The sequence below is a fragment of the Oncorhynchus gorbuscha genome, linkage group LG11, assembly GCF_021184085.1.
Source record: "Oncorhynchus gorbuscha isolate QuinsamMale2020 ecotype Even-year linkage group LG11, OgorEven_v1.0, whole genome shotgun sequence".
In the NCBI taxonomy this organism is placed as follows: Eukaryota; Metazoa; Chordata; class Actinopteri; order Salmoniformes; family Salmonidae; genus Oncorhynchus; species Oncorhynchus gorbuscha.
In genome coordinates, this window is record NC_060183.1 from 22,174,455 (window position 1) to 22,196,996 (window position 22,542).

General features: G+C 43.5%; 1 protein-coding gene across 3 annotated transcripts in view; it reads right to left on the bottom strand.

The window, feature by feature from the left end:
- Positions 1-22,162, bottom strand: part of sema4gb (sema domain, immunoglobulin domain (Ig), transmembrane domain (TM) and short cytoplasmic domain, (semaphorin) 4Gb) — a 37,141-nt gene extending 14,979 nt beyond the window's left edge. For 2 of the 3 annotated variants that reach the window (XM_046368946.1, XM_046368945.1), the window contains exons 1-8: positions 21,996-22,162; positions 15,569-15,842; positions 3,764-3,912; positions 3,254-3,316; positions 2,756-2,854; positions 2,498-2,591; positions 2,244-2,357; positions 596-750 (exon numbers count right to left, since the gene is read on the bottom strand). In XM_046368946.1, coding sequence (XP_046224902.1) covers positions 596-750; positions 2,244-2,357; positions 2,498-2,591; positions 2,756-2,854; positions 3,254-3,316; positions 3,764-3,912; positions 15,569-15,698 — 804 coding nt within the window. In that variant the 5' untranslated portion in view covers positions 15,699-15,842; positions 21,996-22,162. Of the gene's footprint in view, positions 1-595; positions 751-2,243; positions 2,358-2,497; positions 2,592-2,755; positions 2,855-3,253; positions 3,317-3,763; positions 3,913-4,230; positions 4,354-15,568; positions 15,843-21,995 lie in introns of those variants that run through there. The other variant, XM_046368947.1, reaches the window with a different exon arrangement.
- Positions 22,163-22,542: the final 380 nt, after the last annotated feature.

Sequence of the window (22,542 nt, forward strand, 5' to 3'; positions counted from 1 at the left end):
CTCCAGGAGTGGTTTCTGGGCACAGTGTCTGACAGAGAGACGCTGATCTCCAGTAAAATGAGGTAGGAGGGAGAGAGTGGGGGGAGGGAGCGAGAGGGGAGAGGGAGAGAGAGAGAAAGTGGGGAGAGAAAGAGAGTCTACCATTGCAGCGGGGGTTGGGTGGGCTTCTACCCTGCCTGGCAACTGTGAAGCCCTTCAGAAAGCAGCCAAGTTGTGAGGAGAACAATAATCAACCTGAAGTTCACTCAGTGGGTGAGAGCACAACGTGAATGAAAAACACAGGCAACTCCAAGAGCAAGCTCGCTACTCCTCTCCTCAGAACTGAAAACGAGAAGTACAGTAAATTAACCCAATATAAGGTTACAACCCTCCAGGTTTGGCCTGGAGTTTTGGTGAGAAGGGAAGCTGTTCCGGGAGAATGCTGGTAGAGGGCGAAATCGGAGGAAGGGCTCATAGTAATGGCTGGTTTCCTTGTGTTTGATCTATTCATTCCATTCCAGCCATTGAGCTCGTCCTCTAGGGCAACCCCAAATTAGGGCAACCCCAAATTAGGGCAACCCCAAATGACATAACACCTGTCCCCCTCCAGGCCTACCTTGCAGACGCGGGCAACCCGTGCCACCCTGGTCTGGCTGGGGTAGGCCATCTGCTCCTGGCTCCTCTCCGTGAAGAAGAAGTAGATCTTGTCGTCGTCGCCGAGCGAGCTGTTGACACTCTCCTTCAGCAGCGCCGAGCCCACAAAGTCCGCCTCTGCTCGTACAATAGCAACACACCATTATTCTGTGCATATTCTGTCCAACTTCGGACAAAGCACATATGGAGAGATTCAGGTTATTGACAACCTGCTAACATGCCACCAACTCCTATAGAGATAATGTAGGCTGAAAGCAAGGATGACCACAGTATATCAATTCAAGAATGCTAAAGTGAAGGAAGATCTTCTATTATGAAGGAGTGGATATTAAATGACCTATGTTATCGACCAGTACTTCACACCAGACCTCGTTTCAAATACTATTTACTGTATTTGAATTACTTTTAAATACATTTAGAAACAATTCCACTACATGACCAAAAGTATGTGGATCCCTGCTTGTCGAACATCTCATTCCAAAATCATGGGCAGTAATATGGAGGTGGTCCCCCTTTAGCTGGTATAACAGCCTCCACTCTTCTGCGAAAGGCTTTCCACTAGATGTTGGAACATTGCTGAAGGGGATTTGCTTCCATTCAACCACAAGAGCATTGGTGATGTTGGGCGATTAGGCCTGGCTCACAGTCGGCTTTCCAATTCATCCCATAGGTGTTCAATGGAGTTGAGGCCAGTCAAGTTCTTCCACACCGATCTCGACAAACCCTTACTGTATGGACCTTGCTTCGTGCACCGGGGAAATGTCATGCGGAAACATTAAAGGGCCTTCCCCAAACTGTTGCCACAAAGTTGGAAGCACAGAATTGTCTAGAATGTCATTGTGTCCTGTATCATTAAGATTTCCCTTCACTGTAACTAAGAGGCCTAGCCTGAACCATGAAAAACAACACCAGACCATTATTCCTCCACCACCAAACGTTACAGTTGGGATTATGCATATCGGCAGGTAGCGTACTCCTGGTATTTGCCTAACTCTGATTCGTCCGTCGGACTGCCAACCGAGGACATGCGATTTTTACGCGCTTCAACACTCTGCGGTCCCCTTCTGTATGCTTGTGTGGCCTACTACGTTGCGGCTGAGCCGTTGTTGCTCTTAGATGTTTCCACTTCACAATAACAGCACTTGGCAGCTCGAGCAGGGCAGAAATTTGACACACTGACTTGTTGGAAATGTGGCATCCTATGATGGTGCCATGTTGAAAGTCACTGAGCTCTTCAGTAAGGCCATTCTAGTGATATGTTTGTCTATGGAGATTGCATGGCTGTTTGCTTTATTTTATACACCTGTCAGCAATGGGTGTGGCTGAAATAGCCAAATCCACTGATTTGAAGGGATGTCCACATACTTTTGTATATATAGTGTATTTTGACAGTTTATTGAATTATTTTCACAAGTAGTTGAATATTGCCATAATGTATTTGGGAATTGAAAAGTATTTGCATGTATTTACAAACATGTCTATTTGAAGTAGTTGTGCCGTATAGCTGTAGTATTATGAATCAAAATGACAGTTTTGGTATTCCAAAATTGCATAACCGTAGGGATCAAGCCACAAAATGTGACCAGGGATGGGCCATAATCTGTCCTTACCCAGCAGCCACCTGGTCGGGGCCTCCTCTGTCCTCAGAGTGGGGAAGGGGAAGTTCCGACGAACGTCCGGAGAGCTGCGGAACTCATACTGGGTCGCTGAGAACATCTCACCGTCTGACAGACCACAGAGAGAGATATGGAGGGGTCAGAGAGAGAGGACACAGAACAGGAGATCGAAGAGTGTCTCTCAGTTTCTTCTTACTGCTTGGTTAGGACAAATTAGTGCACCCCAAGGAGTAGATTAAGGTTCTTACCTACAAGGAGGCTGGTGTAGCCCTTGGCTGGATCGTAGGGACACCTGTCCCTGCCCTCCTCGAAGCCAGAGGAGAAACTGAAGCGCTCCACATCCTGATAGAGAGAAGAAGAAGAGAGAGGGCCAATAACTCCACTACGGGAATATAAATCACACCACCACCATAACAAAACAGATAACACAGCATGCTAATGGGCAGTACGTTGGAAGCCAGAATGTAAACAGGGAAGTTTCCAGCAACAGGAAGAACAGCTCTTACTATGTAAGCACAGAGGGGTCTGAAGGCGTGCGTGCCACAGACGTACAGGTGAGTCTCATTGTACCTCTGTAGGACGCGGATGTGATTGTAACACTCTGTCTGTAGGAGAGACAGCGCAGGATGGTTATACATCTATATAGCATCAACCTAGTCAAGAAGACACAGGCTAACACATTCACTTGACTCCTTCTGTATGAGGACTACATTATTACATTATAATAACAACAGCACATCATTGTTATACCATTTAATAAGGAGAGACAGACAGAGAGACAGACAGAGAGACAGACAGACAGACAGACAGACAGACAGACAGACAGACAGACAGACAGACAGACAGACAGACAGACAGACAGACAGACAGACAGACAGACAGACAGACAGACAGACAGACAGAGAGAGAGAGAGAGAGAGAGAGAGAGAGAGAGAGAGAGAGAGAGAGAGAGAGAGAGAGAGAGAGTGTGTTGAGCGGTGTGAGCTGCATACAATGGGTTGTACCTTATTGTCTTTTCCTTTGTTGAGACACTGCTTCATCTGCTCGGCCGAAGCTTCCCAGTCAATCTGTAAGGGGGAGAAGAATGACCTCTCATGTCACCCAAATAGGTAGTGGGAGGATGGACAGTGTAACATGCCAACATTTAAATACCAGTGAATGCTGCTCTTTAATATTCCAGTGAATACTCCATTTGAATACTCCAGTTACTCCCATCAACTACATTGTGTTTTAATCTATTCTGTTGGCCCGTGAGTAAATCATGCATTTAATCCAATGCCTACACTGAAGAAAATGAACGTACAATAGGATTTACTGAATCTCCTTAAGGCTATTATTAGCCTGTCCTGTTTAAAAGTTGTGAAAGAGAAAAAGATTTGTGAAAGAGGGTTAGTTTCGCAAATTGCAACATAACGGTCATGTGATATGATGTGCTGTACCAGCTAACCAGTTACAAATACAATACAACTCAATTGCCGATCTAAACGTTAGCAAGTTAGCATCCCGGCACTCACCGTGAGGTTGCCAGGAGTGGAGATGTTGGTGGTGTCCAGGGCATAGAGAGCCCCCCTGGCCCCCACGTATAGCACCCCATTGTCCTCCTCCAGTAGTAGTGTGCTGTAGTTTTGAGATGGGCTGCTGAAACGCTGGCAACCTAAGAGGCCTGAAAACAAACACACAAACTTACTGAGTCTTTGGGGTCGATTTAACTGAACCTGCATTGTGGTATTTGCACAGTTTTCCCATGGTCAAATAAAGTCACAGAATGGTGTTGTTACTGGAAAAAAACTATAATTATTATTACTACTGCCAAGTACTAGACCCACAAGTTGATGCTTCCACTTTCAGAATAAGAAAATATAGTGCAATGACAAAACATTCCCCAAATATTAATATGTTGGATCTGGTGGAATTCCAGTCTTAGGTATGCTGTAAGTCTTGCCTCATAGATGAAACTGTCTGTTCTTAAAGTTGTACTTACAGTTATATAGTTGGAATATACAGCTATGCACATACTTCCTCTTTCCAATGGTCTCGGTGACATTATATCAGGCTGTGTTTTCTAGCGATTCATAATTTATTCCGGTAGCTTAGCTATCTATCAGAAGTAAATGGGAAGTGCAACAGATTGACTGTGACAAGCGTGCATCCGTCCCCAGTAAATCAATATGTGGGACGTCATGCATATAAGTTCTTATTACTGCAAGCAGCCTGGGACATACTCCCATCAATTCACCAAAATAAAGGGGGGGGGAAGAGGAGAGGAGGAACAGAGGGGAAGAAGGAGGAGGAAAGGAAAACAGGGGGGAGGAGGATCGAGAAAGGAGGAAGAGGAGGAGAAGGGGAGGAGGAGAGGAGGTTAAAGAGGAGGGGAGGATGTGTGCTAAATTATTATACCCATCTTACACCATGCTGACTCATATTCCTCAGTGTATTTTCCATTATTCCTCTCTCCTTTTGTTCAACTCCCTCGCTCCATCTCACATTTATTCTGGTCATCTCTGTCCGCCTCTATCCCGTTCTTTAATCTCTCTTTCTTTTTCCATCCCATATTCCTCACTTTTTTATCTTCAAACTCCATCAATGAACGTTCAGTGCTGCTACTCACAATTAAAATACGGTCTTATCTGCCTCACCACTAAATAAGATCACATCTTAAATATAGCAGCCTAGATGAAAACAATGACCTCCTTTTCACCACTTCGTAGAAACAGAGCAGCTTGCCCCCATTTCAGAGGTTCCAGACTACTGATAAAATATTTAGTTTGATCCGTTTCCATGAATTAAGGTCAAAACACAAAGGAATGAAAGAAATGTGTAACCTTGTGTTGCTTGCCTGCTGTATTTGCTCAAGGGATATGAAGCTCAGGCTCTGTATAATATGCAGTGATTGAGATAACCCTAATCAACCCTTCTTGTGCACCCCTTCCCCCAATGGCACACACAGACACACGCACACTGCCCTAATAGTGGCATTTGTACGCTTATATGATTTGACAGTACTGGGGCACATCTCCTGCTGAATGGCCTTAAAATGCCCTCCCCCAATATCCCATGTCAAACACAACCATCACTTCTACTTACCCCACGATATTAAGATTTACACCATAGAAACATGCAATGGTTGTGAGCAGGTGCTATAAATCAAATTGCATGTTCAGCTAAAAGAAGACTCATCGATCGATGCTCCCATGTGGTTAAAAAAGCATTCATGATATTACACCGGAGAAAGCACTGTAATTCTGAAATATTGGTGGTTTACCCAATATTACTGGGAGCTTATATATGATATGATATCATTTCGACCAGAAATTAGATTTCCCTAAATTGGATCCTTTCTTTCAACTCCCTGAGGCAATTCCAGTCATCCCGGGGGCTTCTCCAAGACGCCACCGCCGGGGAAGAGGTATAAGGAGTGGGCTCCTAGCATAGCTGCGGGACGTAAGGGAGGTGCTGCGGCACCCCCTGATAAATCAAAAAAATATATAATAATTTGACAACAGCACCCCTAACCCAAAACATCTTCCCACGGCCATGGCTCCTAGTCAGACTCAGGAGGTGTGAATATCATCCACTGCTTCCAAGTATATTACTCGCTAACGTTCAGTCCCTGGACAATAAAATAGAAGAGCTCAGGGACTGTAACATACTCTGTTTTACGAAATCATTTCTCTCTCCAGATATACTGTCCCCGTCCATTCAGCCAGCCGGGTTCTCTGTCCTTCACACAGACAGGAAGAAAGAATTCTCCAGGAAAAAGAAAGGTGGAGGTGTAAAGTATGTTTCATGATTAACTACTCGTGGTGTGATTGTGGTAACGTACAGGAACTGTCACGATCGTTTAGAGATGGCTTGGACTAAGGTGCAGGTAGGCGTATATTTTACTTTTATTAAATGACACCGAAAAAACAACAAAATACAAAAACGAACGTAAAGCTACATGCAGTGCAGAAAGCAACTACACACAAACAAGATCCCACAACTAAAAGGTGGGAAAAGGGCTGCCTAAGTATGATCCCCAATCCGAGACAACGATAGACAGCGGCCTCTGATTGGGAACCATACCCGGCCAACAAAGAAATAGAAAAACTAGAATGCCCACCCAAATCACACCTCGACCTAACCAAATAGAGAAATAAAAAGACTCTCTAAGTTCAGGGTGTGACAGGAACTCAAGTTCTGCTGATCTGGAAAATCTCACCATCAAATGCCGACCGCATTACCTCCCGAGGTATATCTGCCCTCTCAGGAACTAAACTTGACTATGTGCAAACTGGAAAGCGCATATCCTGAGGCAACATTTATTGTAGCTGGGGATTTTAATAAAGGAAATCTGAGGAAAATGCAACCAAAGCTCCTCGCTCATCGAGCACTCTTGACCATTGCTACTCCCCCTTCCGGGACGGCTACAGGCAGAAGCTTAAACAGGAAGCACCCATGTAAAGACTGTTCAACGTTGGTCTGACCAATCAGAATCTATGCTTCAAGATCGTTTTGATGACGCACTGGGAAATGTTACGGGTTGCCTCTGAGAATAGTATTGACGTATACACTGGCTCAGTGGCTGAGTTCATCAGGAAGTGCATAGAGGATGTTGTTACCACTGTGACGATTAGAATTTATCCAAACCAAAAAACATTGATGGATGGCAGCATTCGCGCAAAACTGAAATCGCAAACCACCGCATTTAAACACGGCAAGGTAACTGGGAACATGGACGTGTACAAACAGACCATCTATGCCCTCCATAAGGCAATCAAATAACAGTACAGGGGCAAAGTGACTGCAAGACATATGTGGCAGGTACTCCAGAGAATCACAGATTATAAAGGGAAAGCCAGCCACGTCGCGGACACCAACGCCTCGCTCACAGACAACCTAAACACCTTCTTTGATGAACAGAATGCTGTTCATTAATTACAGCTCAGCCTTCAACACCATAGTGCCCTCCAAGCTCATCACTAAGCTTGGGGCCCTGGGTCTTGGCCCTGGTTCTTGACCCCACTCTTTGAAACTGGGTCCTGGACTTCCTGACAGGCCGACCCCAGGTGGTGAAGGTAGACAACAACACTTCCGCCATGCTGATCCTCAACATGGGGGCCCCACAAGGGTGCGTGCTCAACACCCTCCTGTCATCAAGTTTGCTGACGACATAACAGTGTTAGGCCTGATTACCAACAACCACGAGACAGTCTACTGAAAGGAGGCGAGGGCCCTGGCAGAGTGCTGCCAGGTAAATAACCTCTCCCTCAACATCAATAAAATGAAGGAGCTGATGTCAGAGTTCAGGAGACAGCAGAGAACACGCCCCCATCCACATCAATCGGGCCGCAATGGAGAGGGTTAAAAGCTTAAAGTTCCTCGGCGTGCACATCACTGACATCCTGAAATGGTCAATTCACACAGACAGTGTGGTGATGAAGGTGCAACAGCGCCTCTTCAACCTCAGGAGAAGAAATTCAGCTTGGTCTCTAAGACCCTCACAAACTTCTACAGATGCACCATTGAGAGAATTCTATCGGGCTATATCACTACCTGGTACGGCAATTGCACCATCCGCAACTGCAGGGCTCTCTAGAGGGTGGTCTGGTGTTATGTACACCTCTTGGAGGAGGGAACGCAACACCCTGCTACAACTCAACTCCCTGTGGAGTAAAGAAAAGGTATGTGATTGTAGGTGCGGGTAAGGATGACAGAGACTATTACCGTTTACAGGGAATTTATTCTTCCTTCACACGGTAAGGTGGGGAAAGGGGCTGGACGGAACCAAAGCACAGAAAGTAAAAGTGAAAGTTCTGCCCAACTCATCACCGTGGGCACAATGCCTGCCCTCCAAGACATCTCCAGCACCCGGTGTCACAGGAAGGCTATGAAGATTATCAAGGACCTCAGTCACCCGAGCCACGGCCTGTTCACCCCGCTACCATCTAGAAAGGCGGAGACAGTACAGCTGCATCAAAGCTGGAACCGAGAGACTCAAAAATAGCTTTTATGTCCAGGTCATCAGACTGTTAAATAGTCACCACTAGCCAGGCCTCCACCTAGTACCCTACCCTGAACCTTAATCACTGTTACTAGCCCACTACCACTCGGGACTCTACCCAGCACCTTAGAGACTGCTGCCCTATGTACATAGTCATTAAACACGGGTCACTTTAATAATGTTTACATACTGTTTCACTCACTTCATACAGTATGTACAGTATATATTGTATTCTAGTCAAGGCTCACATACTGTCTATACACACCATTATATACATACAGTGCATTCGGAAAGTAATCAGAACCCTTGACTTTTTCCACATTTTGTTACATTATAGCCTTATCTTAAAATGAATTACATCCTTTTTCCCCCCTTATCAATCAACACACAGTACCCCATAATGACGAAGCAAAAACAGTTTTTTAGTAATTTGAGTAAATTTATAAAAAAATCACAAACTGAAATATCATATTCACATAAGTATTCAAACCCTTTACTCAGTACGTTGTTGAAGCACCGTTGGCAACAACTACAGCCTCGAGTCTTCTTGTGTATGATGCTACAAGCTTGGCACACCTGTATTTGTGTGCCAAATTTGGGGACTACTCAAGGACATTCAGAGACTTGTCCTAAAGCCACTTATGAGTTGTCCTGTTGGAAGGTGGACCTCCACCCAAGGCGGAGGTCCTGAGCACTCTGGAGCAGGTTTTCATCAAGGATCTCTCTGTACTTTGCTCCGTTCATCTCTCCCTCGATCTTGACTAGTCTCCCAGTCTCTGCTGCTGGAAAACATCCCCACAGCATGATGCTTCCATCACCATGCTTCCCCATAGGGATGGTGCCAGGTTTCCCCCAGAAGTGATGCTTGGCATTCAGGCCAAATAGTACAATCTTGATTTCATCAGATCAGAGAATCTTGTTTCTCAATGTCTGAGAGTCCTTTAGGTGCCTTTTGGCAAACTCCAAGTGGGCTGTCATGTGCCTTTTACTGAGGAGTGGCTTCCGTCTGGTTCTCCCATCTCCACAGAGGAACTCTAGAGCTCTGTCAGAGTGATCATGGGGTTCTTGGGGACCTCCCTGACAAAGGCCCTTCTCTCTGCAGAAATGTTTTGGTACACTTCCTCAGATCTGTGCCTCGACACAATCCTGTCTCAGAGCTCTACAGAAAAATCCTTCGACCTCATGGCTTGTTTTTTGCTCTGACATGCACTGTCAACTGTGGAACCTTATATAGACAGGTGTGTGCCTTTCCAAATCATGTCCAATCAATTGAATTTACCACAGGTGGACTCCAATCAAGTTGTAGAAACATCTCAAGGATGATCAATGGAAACAAAATGCACCTGAGCTCAATTTCGAGACTCACAGCAAAGGTTCTGAATACTAATGTAAATAAGGTATTTCTGTTAAAAAAGTTATATAAATTTGCAAACATTTCTAAAAACCTGTTTCGGGGTATTGTGTGTAGATTGCTGATGTTTTATCATCCATTTTAGAATAAGTTTGTAACCAAAATGTGACAAAAGTCAATGGGTCTGAATAATTTCCAAAGGCACTGTATATATATATTTATATTCCGAACTTCGACATTGCTCGTTCTGATATTTCTTCATTTCTTTGTTTTTATCTGTGTGTATTGTTAGGTATTACTGCACTGTTGGAGCTAGAAACATTAGCATGTCGCTACAACTGTGATAACACGAGCAAAATATATGTATGCGATTAATCAAATTTGATTTGATTTATAGAATGTGCGACTCTTTATTTTTATAGCCCATGTGGTTCATTTAAATCTTGCTTTGACTCTTTGGTCTTCTATAATGGTTGAAAAATGGTTTCAATAAACACACTAGGGAAAGACCACACTGTGCCAAGACTTATAATACACACAATCATGCCAGTCAGATTTATTGTTGTTCTTCTGATAGGGTTAATAAATGTCATCAAATGCATGACTGTAGTTTCTGACCAAAAAAAGTAGTGAATGTCCTTCAATACATCTCGTTGGACAGGTGCACAATTCGCATAATTCAACCACCCTCGCAGACGTCAATGGCTTAAATGACAACAAAAAAATGGGATTGCAGGTTACTACAACAAATACTACATGTTGTCACTTGTCACTGGTAAAGTCACTTCGTTATGCTGGCAAACCTGTTTGAAAACCTCCTCCCCACACAAACAGTCACTCAGGGATACAATGGTGATACTATGAGTAGCACCCGTGACTAGCATGCAGGCAGGCAGACAGGCAGACAGGCAGGCAGACAGGCAGACAGGCAGGCAGGCAGGCAGGCAGGCAGGCAGGCAGGCAGGCAGGCAGGCAGGCAGGCAGGTAGGCAGAGAGATAGTCAGACAGGCAGTCAGAGAGACGGGCAGTCCGAGAGACAGGCAGAGACATGAGTGAGCCATGAGAATCTCTTCTCCACTGACCAACTCAAAGGTCAGGCCACACTCGAGGTTATGCAGAAAGGGGGGGGGGGGGCAGTCACGACACAGCAGGGCACACACAAACAGAACAACACACACAGACAAGAAAATCCGCGCGCATACACACAAAGACGCGCACACACAGAGACACACTCACCCTCTCTATCACTCTCCCTTTCTCAAAACCCGACAAGGACATTATGTTTTGTCCCAGATTATTTTATTTTGCGCAGTTATGCTAACATAATGACAACCCGTGGCAATGTAAAAACAAATCTCATTTTTAATTTGACTAATCCAAGTGTGTGCACAAGAATAGCCTTGGATTCTTCATTTAAAAAATAGTCCGACCATGATGACGATGAGGGTGACGCAAAATGGCCGCCGCCCAAGGCAGTCGGGGGTGAAGTGTCCTTGATGTCTGTCAGAAGCCTGACCTATGAGCTGCTCCGAAGGCAACGTTCTAAGGCCAAACAAACACATAAGTAGGGATGTGACGATAATTGAATTTTGCTCGTAAAATTATTACCAACTTTACCCTCTTCATGTTAAAATGAAGAACTTCCATTGGGTGAATCTACTTGAAAATAAAGTTGAATCCTACAAGAACGCAATAAAACGATTATGATGATTGAATTATTTTGTTCAGTTCTTACAGTAAGTGCATTCATCTTAAGATAGCTAGGGGAGACAACCACATATCATAGAAGGTACATTTTTCTCAACACAGAAGAATAAGATTATATAGACATAAGTATTAGGACAGAGAGAGAGAGAGAGAGAGAGAGAGAGAGAGAGAGAGAGAGAGAGAGAGAGAGAGAGAGAGAGAGAGAGAGAGAGAGAGAGAGAGAGAGAGAGAGAGAGAGAGAGAGAGAGAGAAATAGTGAGTGAGTTCAGGATAGACAGAGACCAAGAGAGAGACAGGGAGAGAGAGAGATAGAAAAAGGAGAGACATATACTGGCTTACGGTTCCTGTTCTAAACCCACAGCACAAGCTGCACCTTGCGCTCGGTTAACAAATCGATGAGGGGAGTCAACAAGCGACGGAGAGTGCCAGCTGAGTCTGAGCCGACGGGGCGGTTTCTTCTATCTACCATTGTCGTGCAGCGATCTGAGGGAGGCTGTCGCTGTGACCTCTCACCCCTGTCCCTAGTGCCGCACGTGGAATGCAGCCTGTGTGTAAACTGAACACACACACTTTGCACCTATGCCATTTCACCTGTCTCACAGAGCAAAAGGAAGGACGGCTCTCTCAGCATCAGAAGAGGTCTGAGGGTACATGTATGTTCATGTCTGTTCGTGTATGTGAAGAGATGATGTCCCTACAGGTGCTTTCATGGATAGAAGAACAAAGGATGTGTGTGTGTGTGTGTGAGTGTGTGTGTGTGTGTGTGTGTGTGTGTGTGTGTGTGTGTGTGTGTGTGTGTGTGTGTGTGTGTGTGCGTGCGTGCGTGCGTGCGTGCGTGCGTGCGTGCGTGCGTGCGTGCGTGCGTGCGTGCGTGCGTGTGTGTGTGTTGTCCTATCCTTAGGGTCGGTCCAAAAGCACAGTAAATCTTGTGTGTGTCTGTGTGGATTGAGGGAGTATAGAGCTGTACTGTGTGTGATTGCCCTTGTGACTCATTGCGCACGCCTGATCCTCTCTGACTAACTAAGACAGGCACATGACACACACACACATGGGTACATGGGCTGGGGGTACAACACATGACTTAACCACTGTTGACACTGGTGAGAACTGTCAGCTGTTGCTAAATTGATCAATGTTATTATGTTGCCTTGTAAGGTATTAGTCCACCAATACCTGACAAGGCAAACCGTAGGAGTTCTAGCCTTCTAGTCATCACTATCATAGATTTCTCTATAGAACATGATTGGAATAAATTTCACCCAAATGTACATCTCGAGAAGCAAGACTATGAAAGTACTGACTTTTAAAATGAAGTTTGACAAAAATAAATGATCAAGAATGCAATACCTCTAAAATGTCTGAGCATATCGGAAAATCGATTATTTCGACCAAGGATCGGCATAGCTGCCTCACCACTAGTGGCTTCATTTCCTTAAATCATCGGCTAGAACAGCCCACACACTGTCAACATAAACAAGTGTGTTCTCTCCATCACGAGTGGTCTTGTCATATTTACCATTATTCTTGTGATGTTTGGCAGTACTGTGGTTTTGGCCTTATGCAACTCCCATGGTTGCCTGTCACAATGTAACCCATTCTATTTATCTCCATCAGCCTGACTGTGGTTTTCCCAATATATTTTTGTTACCGTGAGTGTTCTGAAAGACAATATTACAATGAAAGCAGTGCACGCACAGCGATAACAAAAAGCAGAGATATTTCTCTTACGATGGTATCAAAAACACCTACAGTTAGTGCATACATCCTGGTGCCATATCAGGTATCTAGGCAGAGTCTGTCTCTGCTAAGATCCTGTCAACCACCAAGCTCAGGAAACACCAGAGAAAGAGATCGATCAGAGCATCACTGGATAACTCACCAGGGCTAAGATGTCCAATTCTTCTCCATTGTCACCCGAGTGTCACATTAAAAGAAGCCGTTTTCTGCAAACACTGACTGGTGAGAACAAATTGTGAGATGCTGCATCCAACAAGAAGAACAAAAGGCAGAGAGATAGACTCTAGGGGCTGAGAGAGACAAAACACTTGTTGTCAGATTGAGCCCTGTCAACTTATTAAGAGTTTTTTTTGTTCACCTAGACACAACAACTGACTTGACTAAATAGATACAAGCATTTCACGACACCCGCAATAACATCTGCTAAATATGTGTATGTGACCAATACAATTTGATTTGAAATGTGAATTACAGATCACTATTGCCAATTATGAACCTTACTATTGCAAGCCCTGAACATAGCTACATGCCTCAGGAGTGGTATGCTAGTCTACATAAAATCTCCCCCTTTCAACTGAAGAAACTGTAATATTCTAAACCAATGAATACACAGAAATCCACTACTATCAAGACCTCCGCTGCACTCTCTCCTCATAGCAACAGTAAACAGATCTTACACATGCATCAATATTGCATGCATGTTTCCATTACTTCAGGTCTGGTTGGCACCAGCAGAGAGAGTGGGAGACAATCCCCTAGGTTCCTCCCTTGAGTTCAGACCAGAGACAGGCATTCATCTAACCACAGAGAGAGACACACACACACACACACACACACACACACACACAAACACGCATGCATACACATTTTTTGAATTTCAGTATGTCAGATATGCCCGTTCATAGTGAGTTTTATTGTGAGTCAATGTACACCCACTCCTACAGACCATCTGTAAAACACAGAGCAAATTAATGATCGCCCTCTCACCCCACCCACCAGAGGTAAATATAGCTGAGATCTCAGACTACCAAAACGGTGGTCATACAGTACCACCACTAGCACCACCCACATAGAATAGCCCTCCTTTTCATACACATTATAGTCATTGGCCCGGCGGCCATTTTTCTCTACGAGGTGCTACTCTCTCCACTCTTCATTCTGCACTGGGGCATGTTTCTCCTAAGTGAAAGTGACTGGGGGTGCATGCAAGTGCAGATTTTAGATGTGAGTAGAGATCATACATGCATGCACACACACACGCACGTGTGCACACACACACACACACACACACACAGCCCATGGGAGTCTGAATGTAGGTCACGGGTTTCCTTCTACAAGGACAAGGAGAAAAATAAGATTGACTGTGTTAGACCGACTTAGCAATAGAGGCTTTCTGAACAAAAAAAATGATTTCCATAGGGCACCCATCAAATAATCTGGAATCCATTTCCCTGATTGGGTAGAGGGAAGAAATATTCAACTAATACTTTTGGGTGGTTTATGTCACCTTTATCCCCCGCCTAAAAGTCCTGTCTATCTTATCTCTAACCATCTCTTTCCACTGTAATGGCCTGGTTTTGTGACGGCACCACTGTCCAGGAAGGCGATACACCAGGCTCTCTTTACTCCCCTCCTCTGTTAATAATATTCCTCCTCTCGAGACAGGAGTAGAGAGGAGTGGAGAGGAGAAAGTAGCCAGGTACAGTATAGTCATCTGAAGAACCTGCCAGGGCTGGGTAATCCCTTTGCTACAGTAGCTTTCTGGGTGATAGATATGCTGCAGTGGATAGACAAAGAGAGGCTGAGCTGATATGGGAGGGAAAGAGATGCTGATGCGTGTAAATGATGTACCCTAACCCCTTTGTAAAATACTATTTCATTTTCGACACAGGCACTGGTCAGGGTTCCACCGTAAAGGGGTCCTCTTCTATTCTCTAGTGTTTCATTAGAGCTGCATGGTGAACTAAGTGAACTAGGACTTGACTTGAGAGAGACGATTAATAACTCCCTGGAAGTAGAGGCTGGCTGTCTTCAGGGAAAATTTCAAAACTGTGTCACTTGCTAAAAGTCAGTTGTATTGAATCAGGACACTATGATACTAGTACACAGTAGATGTCCTATAAGTAGAGCCAGGAGTTTTCTCAGGCCATGTGATCTGACCAGGAAGAACTCCTAGGCCTATAGCTAGGTCCCAGAGGTTTCTCTAGGTCAGGTGCAGTCATGTTGACAGGACAACCTTCTGGCTCAAACTAGTATACACTCTTAGGAAAAAAATGCAATCTAGAACCTTAAAGGGTTATTCGGCTGTCCCCATGATAACACTTTGAAGAACCTATTTTGTTCCTGGTAGAACCATTTTGGTTCCAGGTAGAACCCTATCCACAGAGGGTTCAACATTGAACCCCAAAGTGTTTTTCCTGCAACCAGAATTGGTTCTAACTGGGGCCAAATAAGTTTTTCTTATGGGGACAGCCAAAGAACCCTTTTGGAACCCTTTTTCTAAGAGTGTACAGCAGAGCTGGAGCCTTGGTCTGATCTTACCTTGGGAGAACACCGTGGTCCTGGGGGTGACGTCCATGTCAAGGACGGGGCCGAAGGGGAACCCCCACACCCCTGGCAGGCTACAGAGGAGCAGCAGCAGGGGGGGCAGCAGTGTGACGTGGCCCTCCATGTTTGACAAATTGACCCGGGTGCAGCTGGAGCCCTGTTTGCTGTCACACACCTTGTTGCTTACACACACAAGAATGATATCCTGCTCTGCTGGGCTCAGCAGTGGTGGCTTCTAGGTCATTCTCCGTCTGTAGAAAGGCTCACTCTACACAGGAGAAAAACAGATGTTATCCCTCATAGAGATCCATAAGGATATAGCGCAACTTGCAACTATAGATGCCATTGTTTAGATGAGTGTGTGTGTGTGTGTGTGTGTGTGTGTGTGTGTGTGTGTGTGTGTGTGTGTGTGTGTGTGTGTGTGTGTGTGTGTGTGTGTGTGTGTGTGTGTGTGTGTGTGTGTGTGTGTGTGTGTGTGTGTGTGTGTGTGTGTGTGTGTGTGTGCGCGCGTGCGTGTTGATTTCCTGGGCCTGGTTGAATTTGTGCATAATCACACTGCGTCACCCCACATTAGCATAGGAATAATTAGTACAAGACGTGTTACATAAAACACCAATTTAAAAAGTGAATGATGAAGAAGTATTGTTGTTTTCTCTCATATTCTGGCACATGGCTCCACTTCTCCACTTCCTAATTAGCAGTGTGCGTCAAGGGGCTAGGCTAGGCGGGCTAGGCTATCTGATGACTAATCTAGTGATTAGGAACGATGCCATCAGCACAGTCTTCGCCTGGTCTCCTGCACTCACGCGCTCTGTCGCTGATCAAAGGCCTCTGCCATGAATCCTGTTCTCCTCTCCTCCGCACGGCGACACAGGAGAATTCCCATAGCCTTGATCTCCCCGGCTGCCTCTCTGACAATGTTTTCACAGTAGAAGACATGATGTGGCTAATGAACTCTGTAGTAGCAGCAAGGGCACTCTAACCTCTCTATAGGATCCCACACGGAGAGAGAAAAGAGAGAGGGAGGCAACTCTTTCTGGAAGGTTGAGTCTGTTGTATGTCTGTGTGTTTCTCCAGTCCTTGTGTAGGTAGGCTACCTCCAAGGTATAACTTATTCACACGGGCTTGGTGATTAGTTGAGGAGTTTGAATGAGGTGTCCTGGTGCTAGGCTGGAACACAAACGAGCAACCTTGGGGGTATCCGAGGATCAGAGTTGAGAAACACTACTACACACGCACACAGCCTACTGTGTAAACACACCAGGGTCTCACCCATCTGCCACTATTGTGTGTATGGTGTCGCTTGTGGAAGGTGGCCAGGCGATGACGGCCTATCTGTTGTCACCATGATGACAACATGGAAACTGCACATGGAAAGGTAAAGACATCTGCCTGAGCAGTATCACGCCTGGATCATTACACACTCATGAACGAAAGGGTCGAACAAAACAGCACAAGCAGGATTTCCCCTGAAACGCTTTGAAAAACATTTCAAATCTGGCCAAAACATATATTTTTTTACATCTAATTGGAGCTCAAATATATTACATGGATTGTTGACATAGAATTAAACTATTTCTAAGGGTTTTATCTGGGACAGAAGAAGTACTGGGTTGAGTGTAAATTCTTCAGCACTACTGCTGGAGGCTACTTCCCTTGAGCGTTTTTAAACAGTTCTGACAAACTGACCTCAGTTGCCTCCCTGTTCAGAAAGCACAGTTATATTGATTGATGGCCTACAGAATGTGCAAAGATATAAAATGGAGTTATAGTCTCTCTGGATATGGCCATCTGTCAGGCAAGACATAATGATATGCAAAATATTATCCAGTCTGACATTTCTACAGATACGCTCCAATTGTCTCTTCTCTTCCTCGCTTTAATATACAAAACCAATCAAAAGTTTGGACACACCTAGTCATTCAAGTGTTTTTCTTTATTTGTACTTTTTTCTACATTGTAGAATAATAATGAAGACATCAAAACTATGAAATAACACATATGGAATAATGTGGTAATTCTTCAAAGTAGCCACCCTTTGCCTTGATGACAACTTTGCACACTCTTGGCATTTTCTCAACCAGCTTCACCTGGAATGCTTTTCCAACAGTCTTGAAGGAGTTCCCACATATGCTGAGCACTTGTTGGCTGCTCTTCCTTCACTCTGCGGTCCAACTCATCCCAAACCATCTCAATGTGTTATTTCATAGTTTTGATGTCTTCACTATTATTCTACAATGTAGAATATAGTAAAAAAATAAAGAAAAACCCTTGAATAAGTAGGTGTGTCTAAACTTTTGACTGGTACTTTAGCTATGAGAATAACATTTGACCAAAATTCTCATTGAAAGCAAGTCTAAGAAGCGGTAAATCGGATCTATGTGCACTATTTCTATACTTCCCAATGTTAAGTTTTGTTTTTGCTTTTACTTTCGGTTTTGTACTTTTGGTAAAATACAATATTTTTGGTTATGGTCAATATATTTCATAGAGGTTTAGATGGTACAATGATTCTCTACACAATGACTGTTTGTTTTGTCACATAAACGGGAATTAGGCAAACTATTTGAATTTTAGTAACCAGGAAACCAAGTGATTGGGTTAAGACTTACTTTTTCTGTCCCACATAGAAGGGGGGAAAGAGCTCTGCCTGCTGTCGGATACTTGTTTGGCAAGTATGAAATAAATAACCGTAACTGAAGAGATTAATCAAATGAATGAGGATGGATGAATGAAATCACCCTGTTCTAAGCAGAGACCATATCCACTCGGAGACAGCAAACATCAAATGTACCAAGGCAATGTAGCATGAAATGGGGATTGTGTCTCAAATAATCTGTCATTCTATTCTGGATAAGTCTAAAGAACTGTATACAGAATGATTGAGATGTCTATGTCAATCTTATTTGGGTATCAAGCACATATTTGAACCGGATGACAATTTAACATATGACATCATTGTTAATATGCCAATTTATTTAGCCTTATCTGACACATTGCAGCCAATTGCACCCAACAACAAATACATTGGCACAACATTCTAACAACATTACCACAACGTAGTAATTAGAGGCATATTAACAATGCTTTGTAAAATACCAAACTGCATAAAAAGTGTATTTTTTAAAACTAAAGCCAATCCAGATAAGGGCATTAAAAGGCTAGTGGATAGCCATGACGCAATGTAAGTTCCTTCTGAGCGATGGACAAGTAGCTACGCACTTTCATTTTAACACTTAATTGGTTGGTGATACACAAACATGAAGAGGATGGCAATGGATGCCCATGATGTTGATGTCATTTAAAGCTTTCGTATATGTATTAATTTGGGGATGTCCATCATCCATTTCGTCTGATATGTTACGAATTTGCAAAACGTACAATATTTTATGAATTTTCAAAACATATGATATATTACAAATTTATTTTTTTTGTTGCTCATGTTAGCTAGGTTTCTAGGTGGCTAACGCTAACGTTAGCTAGCTGGCTAACGTTAGCTAGGTTAGGGTTTGGGGTTGAGAAGTTAGGTTAATGTGTTAGAAGTTAGGGCAAGGGTTAGCTAAAAAGATTAGGGTTAGCTAACATGCTAAGTAGTTGCAAAGTAGCTAAAAAGTAATAAGTACTTCAAAAGTAGCTAATTATCAAAAATGCTAAAGGTGTTCGTGATGAGATTCGAACACGCAACCCTTGGGTTGCTAGACGTTCACCCTGACCAACAACGCCACTTTTGCTTTTGCAGTAAACTGAAACCGAAAAGACGCCGTCAACAGCTTCATAATATGCGTGCGAGAGAAGAGAGCGTAAATTCACGTACATTGCGTAGCGTATTCCAAACTAATTGTTATGAGAATCCATAATAAACAGTTGTATTTGTTAAGTTCGCTATGAAGCCCTTGTGAATTTTTGTTGTGTGTTACTTTTGACTCACCTTATATATCATACGAGTGCCAACATACCTGCCGCCTGTTATGTTAGCTCATGAAGGTGAGGCAAGTTGTAGCTAATACACCCTAGCATTTTATAAAGAATTTAGCTAGTCTCATTCTTTCTACATAACAGTATTTTCTCTTGAACGGAGTTCCTCGAGTTTCACACTTTTTAACTATACATGTCACCATTCCAGACGTAACGCACAGTCTATTTTCTAGCAATTTATCCGCTCACTTTACCAGCATTACTTTGCGTAGACGCACGAAAAATAGACTTGGTATTGGTATTTATTAGGATCCCCATTAGCAGCTGCAAAAGCATCAGCTACTCTTCTTGCGGTCCACATGGAACATAACATAATGCATAGTACAGCACATTATTAGTCAAAGACTGAAAAACATACATTTAAAACGTCACACATAGCCTACATATCAGTACATATACACAATATATTGATCTAATACATAGTACAGTGGAAATTACAATACAAGATGTATAAAATGCCTGTGTCTCTTCACAGTCCCCTTTGTCCCTTTCTGTTTAAAAAAACTGCTTTATTGCTAGCTTGAGTTACCTGGGGAGGCAGAGAGTTCCATGTAGTCATGGCTCTATTTAATACAGAGCGTTTCCCAGACTCTGTTCTGGACCTGGGGAAGAGACCTCTGGTTGCATGTCTTGTTTTGTACCGATGAGTGTCCGAACTGTGTGTCACCTGCTTGAACAGACAGTTTGGTGCCTTCGACACATCAATACCTCGCACAAAGACCAATAGTGATGCAGTCAATCTCTCCTTAACTTTGAGCCAAGAGAGACTGACATGCATGCTACTGACACTTTCCCTCCGTGTACATCTAAGTGCGATACTGTACGTGCCTCTTTGTTCTGGACCAACTGCAATTGACCTATGTCCTTCTTTGCCGCACATATGACCACACAGCTGGGCAGTAGTCCAGGTGCGACAAAACTAGGGCCTGTAGGACCTGTCTAGTCGACTGGTCCTATCATGGACAGACCTCTTCCCATTTTAGCAACCATTGAGTCTATATGCTTTTACCATGACAGCTTGCTATGTAGGGTTACACCCAGCAGTTCAGTCTCCTGAACTTGCTCAATAGCCACATGATTCAATTATTGAAAATCCTCTGTGTTCTACTAGATATGCAACTCTCAATCCATAATAAGGCAGAGAATGCAAATCCATAACAGCTATGTTTTTTTTCAGCAATAGGTTATGATCAATTACATCCAAAGCTGCACTGAAGTCTAACAAAACCGCTCCCACAATCTTCTCACGAACAATTTATTTCAGCCAATCAGTCATTTGCGTCAGTGCCGAGCATGTTGAGTGCCCTTCCCTATAAAAGCATGCTGACAGTCTGTTGTTAATTTGTTTCCTGTAAAATAGCTTTGTATTTGATCAAATACAATATTTTCCAAAAGTTTGCTAAGCACTTGTAACAGGCTGATTGGTCGGCTGTTTGAACCATTAAAGGGTGATCTGCTATTCTTGGGAAGCGGGGAATGACCTTTGTCTCCCTCCAGGCCTGAAGGCACACTCCGTCTTCTAGGCTAAGATGTGGCATATAGGAGTCAATGTATTCCGCTACCAACCTCAGTAGTTTACCATCCAGGTTGTCGGTACCAGGTGGTTTGTCCTTATTTATAGATAGCAACCATTTTCTCACCTCTTCCACACCCACTTTGTGGAACTCAAAACTACAGTGTCTTTCAGTATTTTGTTCATCATATTCATATATAAAGGCTCAGTGTTTGTTGTTTGCATGCTTTCTAATTTGTTGACACTAAGTTGACACTCGGAGTCCGTCTTTTTTCTCTCATTCTCTACCATGCATTATAATTCCAGTGTGTACACTCTCATTCACGCTCATTAAAAAAATTATTTGGGCTTTAACCTTCTGTCTTGTGTAACCATACCAAACGTAACAAATCGTACTAATTTGAATGTCCCGGATTTACATGTGTTATGTTACGTCTAGTCTATGAGACCAGGCTGGTTCTCAATATCGTAGCAATTTTGTAGACTAAATATTTTGTATTATTTCCAAGATCAGACAAAACCATAGCTATGCTTAATTTGCATTCCGATGCCCCAATGTACACATTCCCACATAACTTCTGACGATTCTGCCACGCGTGCAAGTGTTGTTCCATGTTATTACACGTTTACAGATATTGATAAAACCGTTCGATGTGCTGTCTAAAAAAAATTACATAGCCGAGTACACTCCCGATGCAATACACATTTCCACAATGTAACCTGTTTGACGAACACGGCAGCATTTTATTAAATAACACCTAGCAGAGCACATTCTCATTCACCTTCACCTGCCTGCAATTTGTCCCATACCTCTTACACCACATTCAAGGCTGAATAGGTAAACGGAACGAAATACAAAATAGAGCAGTAGGCTACGGTAGAGTAGCGTACAGTACAGTAAGCCTACTGTAGTTACAATGTTGTCAATCTTACCTTGAAAATCTTCTACGGAACTAGAGAATTATCTTCTGAAGAATAATTATTTGAGTCCCTCCGTGGTGAAGTGGTGCGCAGATGCCAGCCTCTGCTCTGTCAAAACCAGCGTATTTTTGCACATGTGTATTCTAGACGTACACCGGTGTCGCTCGCTCGCCCGCGCTCTCTCTCTCTCTCAAAACATGCGCAAATGGTTTCAAAACAGAATTGTAATCCCTTCTTGCCATTGTAAACAATTCTCTCTATGCTTATGTCATTGCTACTCCTGACATGATAACATGCAACTCATTGGTCAAATGTGTCACCACACATAGGTTAACGTGTTATTTTAATGGGTCTATAGTGTTACTTAATGTGTATGCCTGATGTCGAAAGCCTACAGCATATATAATTATAATAGCCGCCTACGATTAAACTATATTCAAATCGATATAATAAATGTTATTATCCCTCATAGAAATGTGTGTGTGTGTGATTGATTTCTGACAGGTTAAATTATCTTACACAGGTTATACTGTATTATTGACTGTATGTTTTTTTTTAC